The sequence below is a fragment of the Anopheles ziemanni genome, chromosome 2 (genome assembly GCF_943734765.1).
Source record: "Anopheles ziemanni chromosome 2, idAnoZiCoDA_A2_x.2, whole genome shotgun sequence".
Taxonomy (NCBI): domain Eukaryota; kingdom Metazoa; phylum Arthropoda; class Insecta; order Diptera; family Culicidae; genus Anopheles; species Anopheles ziemanni.
Genome location: NC_080705.1, coordinates 61,985,059 through 61,996,057, shown reverse-complemented (window position 1 = coordinate 61,996,057; position 10,999 = coordinate 61,985,059). Strand labels below are relative to the sequence as shown.

At 43.6% G+C, this 10,999-nt stretch overlaps 1 protein-coding gene across 4 annotated transcripts in view; it reads right to left on the bottom strand.

The window, feature by feature from the left end:
* Positions 1–684: 684 nt before the first annotated feature.
* LOC131282330 (protein boule) overlaps positions 685–10,999 on the bottom strand; it is a 37,654-nt gene continuing 27,339 nt past the window's right edge. The window contains exons 1-6 of one of the 4 annotated variants that reach the window (XM_058311760.1): positions 4,358–4,379; positions 3,232–4,234; positions 2,377–2,530; positions 2,030–2,258; positions 1,863–1,922; positions 685–1,180 (exon numbers count right to left, since the gene is read on the bottom strand). In XM_058311760.1, coding sequence (XP_058167743.1) covers positions 1,164–1,180; positions 1,863–1,922; positions 2,030–2,258; positions 2,377–2,530; positions 3,232–3,329 — 558 coding nt within the window. In that variant the 5' untranslated portion in view covers positions 3,330–4,234; positions 4,358–4,379 and the 3' untranslated portion in view covers positions 685–1,163. The other 3 variants (XM_058311761.1, XM_058311762.1, XM_058311759.1) reach the window with 3 other exon arrangements.

Genomic DNA, 10,999 nt, shown 5'->3' with positions numbered 1-10,999 from the left:
ACGATGTTAACAAGTGGACGAGAGGGAATGCCTACATCGGTTACAACTAAGCTCTTCGCGCCTTTATATACAATCTCTGCGCCACCGTTGCGTTACGGTTGCATTATTTTTGCTCATATCCCCTATGGGAAATGGAGAGGGGACATTATCAAAACTTTTCCACACATCATCATCATCATCATCACCGGTAGCAGCAAACTCCTGATCATCGCCAGCATCAACGCACCAACCATCTGCTTCCATCGACGTCGGGCAGCATCCTCTTAGGCCGGCCATTAACGACGACGAGTTGCTGCTCGGATAGGATGCCCGCCATTCGCTCGGAGAAGATGGTTGGTTGACGGCTTGGCTTTCGCTTCCTTCCGACACCGGTGTTGGTAAAGATGACTCGTGACATTTGCGTGCGTCCACGGTATCCTAATCCGATGATGCTACAGTGTCACTACCGGATACCTTGTCGCCCTTTTGGTATCGTTTCCAACACGGTAACCCCTCCGGCGACGGGATTAGTTTTTAAGACTGTTATTCGGGCGATCTACACGATGTAAAGGTAACAGTAGTTTCGGTTTCCGTGTGCGTTTTGGTTGTATATCTCAAATTAATCCAGCTGATGAAAACAAAATAACAAATTTCTCAGGAAAGAAGTTCCTTCGGTGTTTCATTATTGCTCGGTAACGGAGACCCATCATCCGCACATCAACTCCATCAATGGATTATTGCATACGTACGTCGTGTTCGTTGTACGCCACCCCCATCGTCCTTTCCTAGCCGTCTGGTCACATTATCGTCGTGCCGTAACTTTGCCAGTTTTTGCTAGTTTTTTTTTTATAAGTTTCCCCCTATTATCGGGTCCTCGGAGAGTACCAAATTTATACTTATATAGATTGTGATGTTTCCTTTCGCTACATGCCCGTCCTCCTGTCTGCTCGTTTCGTGGTTTGTATAAATATTACTCATGATAATAAATAAAGATTTGTTTTCTTCTTTCCCAGCTGTCCAACGCCCGTTCTGCTGCGCGTCTGCTTACTTAACAGCTTGATTTTCACGTTCAACATGTCGCTTATAGTCTTATCTTAGTTTTTTTTGTTGTTGCTCCACCTCCGCTGCATCTTTCGCTAACGATTTCACGGTTTGATTGAACGTCCACGTCCTTCCACCGTCGCTTAACAAGGGTAGATACCTGTGGGAAATCGAAAATTGTGTTAGAATTCGTACACAAATAGCTAAACATTGAGAAAGAAAATATTTGACTATTAACTGTAAAATATGATTGAAACCAGCGAAGTCGTAGAGATATGACTTTGTTTACTATCATTTGAAGATATCCAATAATTTGAATACCGATCGTCCGAAAGCGGTCAAATTGAAGATTATACCATATGTTTTTTGTTATATTTAGAAAATAGATGAATATTACAAACACTGCGTTTGACTAATAAAAATCCAGAGCATATGGTTTTGTTAGAATTCAAAAAGACTTCTTGAGCCATTTTTTTAAATGTTAAAATACAGCACATCGAAGTTACAACGAGACCGATTCGTCGGGGCGATCAATTTTTTGGGATTTCCTTTGGACGGATCGTTTTTCCATTACACTGAGCGAAGAACCGAGTGGTGGCATGGTGCATCAAAAAAGTAAAAAAGCTAAAAGCTAATCAATATGTTTACTATAACATCGGCCGGTTAAAGATCAGAAAAAGCTTTTCAAAATGACGAAGTGCGTTTTGAATCTGAGCGGTTAAATTGACCACGATGGTACACAATGAGTTGAAATTTGATTGAAATTATTCAAACGGGTTCTGTTGTTGTAAAGTAACATGGTGTTTACAGGTAAGACGGCTCTCTCCGTGCACTTTACTCACCTTGGTAATTCTGAGGCCAGATGGTGGGCACGTTCTGTGGGGGGAAAGCATTGGGGACCAATAGGAAGGAAAAAGAACGGCGAATAAGATAAATTTGCTTCCACAAAAAACGAGCATATCTCGCAAGAGGATGCTCCTCCTGCCAGCACGGGTCAGCTTACTTACCATTGGCACACTGTAGTACTGATAGAACGGCTGATACGGCAACGTCGGAGGGTACATGGTTGGCACACCTGGCGGGTAGACCGTGGCGAACTGCTCGATCGGAATATTGTTGATGGCGGGTGTTGGCGGGGTGGCGGCATAGTAAACGGCGCCGTTCGTGGCGCAGATCGTCTGCTTCTTGATGGCCGGCGCAATGTTGAGCTTCCGGTCCCGCAGGACGATGCAGTCACACTAGTAGGCGGGAAGCGGTCGGAGCAAAACCCAACGCAGCGATCGGTGGAATTGTGGAAGAAAATCGTATAAATTATTGTAGCGAAAAAGCAACAAACAATTTTTCAACCTCACTCACATCGTTCTGTAGCTTCTGTGCTTCGTGCTCCGTCTCGAACGTCACGAACCCGTAGCCTTTGCTGACACCGGCCCGATCCACGATGATCTTCGTCGACTTGACGTTACCGTACGATGAAAATAGACGGCACAGTTCCGCCTCCGTCGTGTCGCCACTGTGGATTGAAGAAATACCGAGAGAAGAACGATTGTGTTGCAGTATTTCTTTTCTATCACAGTACGATACACACACACACACACACAATCCACAACTCGTTCCTTTTCCCAATTTTCATCGATATGAAGTTGATAAAATTATATGCAATACAGATGAAATAACCTGGCAAAAAGGTTATATATTTCTTCCATTTTCTTGCCCAAGACAATGCTTATCGCCGCAACAGCGGGATAAAATGCCGGAGCGTCTTTATTAATGATGCCAGTGTTGGGTTTACAAGGTCTATTTAAAATGCAACAATTTTGTAACTAATGGTGCCTTAATACACGCAACTATCGCGAAATGAGAACGGAAACAAACAGCGTTATGCGAAAGCAATCGGAGTTAAAGGTTTCGCTCCGTTTGGATGTTTAAAAATTGAATAAAAACCTGCAAAACTGCAATGAACTCGAATGTACAAAGACGAACTGAACACAAAATAAATGTAAGGTGTATCCCCCTCTGGTGTGTCAATGGGTAAGGAACACCGGGGTTACACGCAGTAACGAATTCAACCAGTGAACAAAACAATAGAAAGAAATAAAAACCGAACGCGAAAGGCGAAAGGAAACACGGACGCACCGGAACCGGAACACCGGAACACCGGCAACAGCCGTGGGAAAACAGAAACAGAACAAAAAGAAAAACAACAACACTTACCTGATGCCACCGACGAACACCCGGTTCGGTATGAGGGTGCCGTACTTCGGAGCCGCCAGGGCCCCGTCGAGCTGTCCAGCCGGATTCGGTATGGACATTTTGTGCAGCGCTGCCGGATACGGATCCGTCTTGAGGCCGGGGGGGTTTTTACCTTCGCGCCGGAGAAAAGTGTGTGGCCGCACAATCAGCGACGGGCTGTCCTATGCTTGCGAGTCTTTGGGCGGGGGAAGGGGGGACTAGGACGGGACGAGAAACGGGAGCGTGTGGGAGGTGGTTTTTCTGCTCTCGCGTAAAAAAGAATCCACCAGATAGCACTAAAGATGCTTAATAATAAGCCTTATTGCTTTTTCTGCGAGCAAATCAATGAAGAGGATTTTGCTGAACCTAGCCAAGATCGTTGTATCTTTTCTTTCCTCTCCGTCCGAGTTTGAATGTTTCCACAGGAAAGAAAAACTGCCTCGGTACTTCACAGGGAGCTTTCGTTGAAGCTTTCAGTGGATTGGCTCTCGTGCGTATCTCGCCTATTGCTTGCGTTATTATGTCAGATTCAATGTGTTCATCTTAAAGTCAACCTTCAGTCAACCAGCCCGGGAGCGCCTTCACTCTCTCGTGAAGTCTCGGTTGTCTTGCAGACAATATTTAGACGCTTCTGTGCGGTAACTTCTCGTCGGAAGTTTAGATCACTTGTCCTAACGTCACCAGCTGGCACCACCGTTTGTGATTGTGTATCCCCGCTTTGTCGCCGTGAGTCTTTCGGGCTCTCTCCGTTGGTTTGGGTTGGTTTTGGGGTGTGCGAGTTCGTTTCGTAGCCTTTGGCCCACGCTGTGTCCGATGGTTTCCTTTTCCGGTATTTCAAGTAACAACAACAATATAACAGTAACACATTCACCGTCAACAGCTTCGTCCAAGTTCAGTTGGTCTTTTACAGTCCTTGTTGCATTCTCGGGATTCTTCACTTTGTCACTGCTTGCGTTTTGGTTTGCTCCTTTTGCCTTCGATGGATCTGTTGTTCAGGTTCGGGGAGAGCAAGAAATAGAAGAATTGTGGATAGAGTTTGTGTGGAATGTTCTCAGCTAGCCACTTTTTTTTTTGCGCAAACTGCGGATCGATGGGTGGAGTTCCGAACCTCGAGAATGGTTTTTATTTTTGCTTATGTTCTCCTATTGCCTATGGCGTCACGTCACTCGACAGAACTGTTTGATTTGATTCTTTTGCTTCCTCTTATGGCGATGCGTAAATACGAGATCTAGGCTGTGTAGGTGTAGTCTATACGTAGATAATTTGGTGGAAAAAACAGGAAGATAAAGAGCCCACAAATCGATTCGGGTGGGATGATCAAGGTGGTGTAAGATGTTCGGGACGAGAGAGAGAAAGAGGTAGGGAAGGGGTAAGAAAAAAGGAAGAAGAAAAAAAGAACACAATAGTAAAATAACAACAACAGTAACAGCAACGAGTAACATCAACGAGAACAGCAACAAGAACAACAAGAACAACAACAACAGCGGCAACAATTTGCAACAATTGAACACGAACGGTAGGAAAAGTGAATAAAACAAGGACACCGTAAGTAAACGCGACTACCAGGTGCATGGGGGAACGAAGGGAAATGGAAAAGGATGCGTGACTGGAAGGGAAAAGCCAATGAAAACGGAGCGACTATGGGAGCGGGTCATGTTAATAACAGGAAAACAAAACTAAAGTAAAACAACATGTTTACAAGGAAATCATTCCATCCCCAGGGTGCCTCCCCCACCTCCCATCTTCCAACTGCGAGACGGGGAGTATGCAAACGACACGAAAGGAAATCACGAGAAAATCTATACGCTTATACGCTTGTGGGTGACGAACGTTTCCTTCAAACGGACACATGATGGCGGCAAAGTGAGGACACCTTATTTACTGTGGACAAAGTCACGGACGAAATAAGGGGGGTGAGCATTTCCGAGCCCCAAAGGGCCAGGCCGGGCTATGCCGTCCTGTCATGCCGGTCGGGGAAATGGATCACTCATTCCGCAGTCCACACACACGCAGGACGCATAAAAAGAGAAAAAAGGACTAAAAAGCCGGTTTTCTTGTCGACCAAGGCAGAGTCAGCCAAGGAGTCTTTTGTGGAATGCCCATCAGTCACAGTCGCAAGGCTGGGCCCTTTTCTGGCCTGACTGCGAAAATCCATTTTACTCTCATGGTCTTCTTTCATTTCGAAAATAAGGATGGGTCGAATGTAGCATAATCATACAGACACATACACACACTGGCAATAACGTAAGATGGTGAATGATTGTTTAAGGCATCCAAACCGAACACCAATTCCTTACGGAATCATTTCCACGCTGGGTAAGATTTGAGAACAATGCAAAACACAACAATTGGGTCGTGGTGATTAAAGTTTTAATCATCTCGGGCTTGAAGTTTACCTGTCTACACATAATATGCAAAACAAAAATCAATATTTCGTTTCCAGTTAGACGTAAAGAAATGTTGATTCCGATCCCGGTAAGTAATTGAAAGTTTGAATAGTAGTTTAAATGTTTTGTCTTGCAACATAAGAACGCAAAACCGAGAGAGATTTGTTTTTTTGTTTAGTTGAAAACAGTCGAATATTACGTTTCATAATGAAAGAGAATAGCTTGCCCTTGCGTTACATGTACAGCGTTTTGCTTCATACAATGGAATACTTGAATCAGTTGAGAGAATATTTCAAATTGGTAAAGGAATAATACAAGCTGACTCTGGAAGTTTGCAATCATACTGTAGTTCTTCTCTCGTACAGGGGAGGATTCGGTTTCGATTGGGATTCGAACCCACGTCGTCGAGATGGTGAGCCCCGGCCCTGTCGTGGACCCCCATAATGTGGTTCTATTGAACCCTAAAAACCCTAATTTTTTTAAATATCTGGTCAGTTAAACATTATCATCCATTCATCCGGTCGATTAAAAATTATTAAAAAGATAGTATCAAAGGTAAATAGAATGTAAAAATTCAGTTTCATTAGCTTTTTTCTCCCGTATTTGAAAGTGTATGACCCGAAGCTGACGCAATGAAAACCAACAGCATGACACTTGTACGGTTCTACAGAACCCTAGATAACATAACATTATTCCAAACTTCCAGGATGGGCTTGAATTATTCTTGTATCGATTTGAAAAATTCCACCAACTGATTCGAGGGTTCCATTATATGACTTGAAACTGTGTAATGCGCCAGAATGTATGCCAAAGTCAAGCTACATCGTTGCGATATTTTGAGTTTTGTTACAAACGGTCACTATTAGAAGGTAGTGCGTAAAAACTAGCAAAATTATAAGTTATATTTTGTTTCATAATTATTATGTTACGCCGAAAATTTTTGGGTTTTCGAAATTGATTAATATCTTGTTCCAATATTCGGGTATTTGTGTTTCCCGATTTATTGCAGCTGCTTTTCAACAATATTTCATTCGATTCATCTCTCAAAAACATGAAACTTTGTTCTGGGATTGTTCTACTTTTGCTACAATAAGAAACGAATCTTAACGGTGTTTCTACACAAAGCCCAAAGCAAAGTTAGAAATCAATGCAGTCCTTTGGCTCACACAACAAAAAAATCAATTGCTTCTCTTAAATTGGTGACATGTTTTCTCCTTTCATTAATTCAATATACTTTCGATTCGTCTTCCTTTTGCAACAGCTAATCACTATGGCATCAGCTCTTCTCCCGGTGCGTGTAGCTTCGTTTTTGTCGATAAACTAATTACCACCGGACCCTAGCGACTCTTACTCGAAGCAACACTACTACCGAATGCGTGTGAATGGCAAACTTCAGCTAATCACAGGAGTGTTTGTCGCCTCTCTTCGTGAGGATGTTGCTGCTGAATTTAGAACCTTTCCACACACAGACATTATATGAATGCATTCCGGGCGCGTTGTTCCCGGGACAGAACGCTCTCTCTGGACCCCCGGTCACAAAAAACCACCTTCCCCCACAACCCACAGTCTGCAGTCACCTTTGGCGTTATTTATTGTGCCAGCGCCACAAAATGGCACACTAATTGCGTTTAACAATCACGCGGGTACATAACGCCGCCGGTGGTGGTGGAAAATGGTAGAAGCATTGGCCGGGAAAACACTGCGACAAGTTCTTGGCGCTCGGTGTTTCGTCCGTCATCCCCTGGCCCGGCGCAAGCAGCACGGTGTTTCCTCCTCTCAGCAAACAATCGGCTGATGATGAGAACTAGGTCATACCGATGCTGGTGCATCTATCTGAGTTCTCTTCGCCGGATGCATCAGTGCAGCATCGGCGTCAGCAACAGAACAGCAGCAAAAGATGGCAACTTTCGCCCCCGCACCGTATTGTCATTCCGGTAGATGCGTGCCGAATGCAGAAAGAGTAGGATAGCAGTAGAAATCGAAATCCTTTTTTTCAGAAAGTGATCCACCGCAGCTAAGCCCAGAGTCCAGATTTGACGAGGAACAGCTTGTGTGTATGTCGAAACCCTGATGCCTCAATAACCTTCCCCAACAGGCGATCCGGTAGGCACGGACCGGTTCGAAAAGTGATACGTATTAACAGAATAGAATGAAGTGCACAAAATGAGATCGAAAGCACATAAGAGGGACCTTTAAAAAAAAGCTCCGAAATATTTCAATTGGAAATTTGATTCGAAATCCCTGTTCGAAGCACTAAAATCCCTCCAGCAAACGATCGATTCTGCCAAATCTGAACGACGAGAACAATGCTGCTACCATTTTTGGCTCACGGCACGAACACACACACACTTGCCTGATCTGGGTGTACGTGTTTTGGTTTTTGGTTACAAGTTCACACCCTTTTTGAAATTCGGCTTTATTGTTTCGATCACATGTTTTCTCGCAAACATACTTGCTTCATTGCGAATAGCTGTTGGGGATACTTTGGCGAGGTGTTATTAGAAGGGGGTAGTCTGGTTTCTGGCCAACAACCATCCACTGGTGTCGTCCATAAAGATGTCACTGAGCCAGAGAGCTGATCCAGGCATCGATTTTCACCCAACTTTACCCATTCAGGTGTTTAATGTCCACCGGAACGTTGTTTGATTCGTTGTTTCGGCTAATTTGCCTAGCAACTTTCAACTCAGATTAGTTGGGGAGTGAGTCAAAATTGTGAGATTATTAAAATAGCCACGAATTGTCAGTAAATTTACAAATTTCCTATCAAAAGTCTATAAGAAACTAGCTTTTCTTACCAAAGAATGTGGTGATTTTGAAACACGAACGAATGGATCGATTGCTAAATATTACCAAAGTAAAATAATTAAACAAATAGATTTACACTTCAAACATCGATGTGTGCCAACTTTTGTCAATTTACGAATTAGTAAAATAGCCAGAAATTGACCGCAACTACTTTAAGACTGTTCTATAAATAATTTACGTATTTCTTGATATTAAAAAAAATGTTTTGCCACAAAACGTGATTTCGTGATTTCGAACCACGAACGAGTTAGACGGATCGCTTGATAAACATATTTAGATATAGTAAACGCAAAATAATAAAACAAATGGATATCAAATATTGACTTCAAAAAATCATTTGTACCAAAATCGGTTAGCAAATTAACCGATTCAGTGGTTCAAAAATTCGTCTTAAGTGTCAGAAGTAGTTCATTACCAAAACGAGTCACCAAACCTCATGAAACATACAAATACTAAAGGCCACAAATGATGCATTATCATGACCAAACAATTAATTAATGTGTGTATCATAGAATCGACTCCCGTATGTTCAATACTTGAGAAGCAAAGGTCTAGAGAGAAGGCTCGGTGCCAAAGCGGACATAATTTAATAACCTGAGCTGCATGTCTGCCGGTGTACTTGTGTGTGTGTTCCAATGTACCATCCTAGGCACATAAACTAGCTGCTTCGGGGCTCCTACGGTGTCACATTTGCCATCTGTTCCCTGCTGCTGTGCAAATAGATTTTCCACAAATTTTCTAATTTAGGCCGCGACCAGCGTCTACAACACCATGCCGTAGTCCTTTCGCCTTTGCATTGAATACTGTCACCTTCAGCGCCCGGCCTACCGTCATGTCACGCTCGGGCGAACACTTGCTACGGATCGAGTCCTTCCGCCACTCGAGGATGCCGGCCGAGGGATGTCTTATGTACTCCGTTCGTGGTGGAATACTTGCTAGAACTTTCCCATGGAGCGAGCGCAAACAATGTGGCCACGTTTTGCATTTAGCTCTGCTCTCTTTCGACCCAGAAGGCTTCGGAAAGATTTGTGTCCGCGCTGGAACGGAAGGCAAAAGTCTTCCAAACTAACATGCGCACCCGGTAGTGTGCATTTTTATTTCATTTCTGGTTTTGCTGTCACCCCAACGGATGCTGGAAAGAGGTTTGCCAACGTCAGACAAGACGGCCGCTAGCCGTCTGTGAAATGTTTGCCTACCAGAAATAGAAAATCAAGGTATTCGATACCGCGTGGGTGACGATGCTGTCTTCCGCAAGTAAAAGGACCATGACGCGACCGAAACTCTCGGCGGAAAAGTCGAAGAAAAAAAAACCGTCCGGCAACTTGCTGGCTTTCGTGGGAAGGACGGACTCAGCTGTGGGAAAACTATTGTCACAATCGACACAAACACAAACATACTAGGACATACCCTATCCGGCGGAGATCGGTCGCACTGCGGAAGCAGCGAAGTGGAAATGGAACCTTTTAATGAGTTTTCTGTTTTTGATACGCTCATTGAATTGTTATTACAACCATTTGCTCGTTATGTGTGTGTATGTATGCGGGGAGTGTGTCTACCGGTAGAGGCAAAAGGAAGGATGCTTTACATCGTCAGACCGCTTCTCGAAAAATGCTTAAGAACTTCGTGTCACAGGGACGGGGAAGCATTAAATGTTTAAATAGGCTTATGAGCAGCAGCAAACAAACAACTTATCAAGACCATATTGATTACATGAACATAATTGACTATCGGTTCATCAGGATCTTGTTTTACATGGCCTCTTTCAATTAGTGTTATGTTTAGAAGAGCTCTACAATCAAATTGGATACTTTCAGTGATAACCAGAACGAAGTTTCTAATGTGGTGAACAAAACGACCCACTTCCGAAAAGAAGACAACATTTGAATTTTCCATTTTGGGACCCTTTTGTGAGTCTGTAAATTATCGCCCCGGACACCGGAAGGTTTCAATTTCGTGACGGTTTTGAACATTTTTATTTAAAGTTTTAGATATTGGTACTTTATCTTGAAATCAATATTAAAAATCATAGTTTTTCCGGCAAAATCCTTTCTTTTCAGGATCGGTTTTCAGACCGATTGGATTACTATTGAACTATGAATAGACACTACAGAAAATATGATTCAAACCGGTCCAGGAAATCAAGAAGGTCGTGGAATAGAGGTCCTTCTTGGAATAGATCGGCTCCAGAGCTCCATAAAGGATCCCTCGGCTTTTTCTGCCTTCTGTCGCTGTACCACAGGAGGAGTCCAGCCGAGGTGGAAAACAGTCGGGTAAGGGGAAAATCCATTGAAAATTGCAATTGCAGCACCCGCTGAATCCAATCGATACTTTACATTGGCATAAGGAAAAGCCCTCCGCTATCGATGGCCCAAGATCAAATTGTTATTACGAAACACTGGTATCGGCGGGGACGACCCTGAGCTTCCAATCGCCGTGGAAATAAAAGAAATCCACTCCAATCCGCGGCGCACTCTCGTCTCGCGATAGCAGATTGAAAATGGATCATTTGAATTTTTCCCATTCCGGTAACCATTGGGTGGGTGATTTTGTGCGAACGT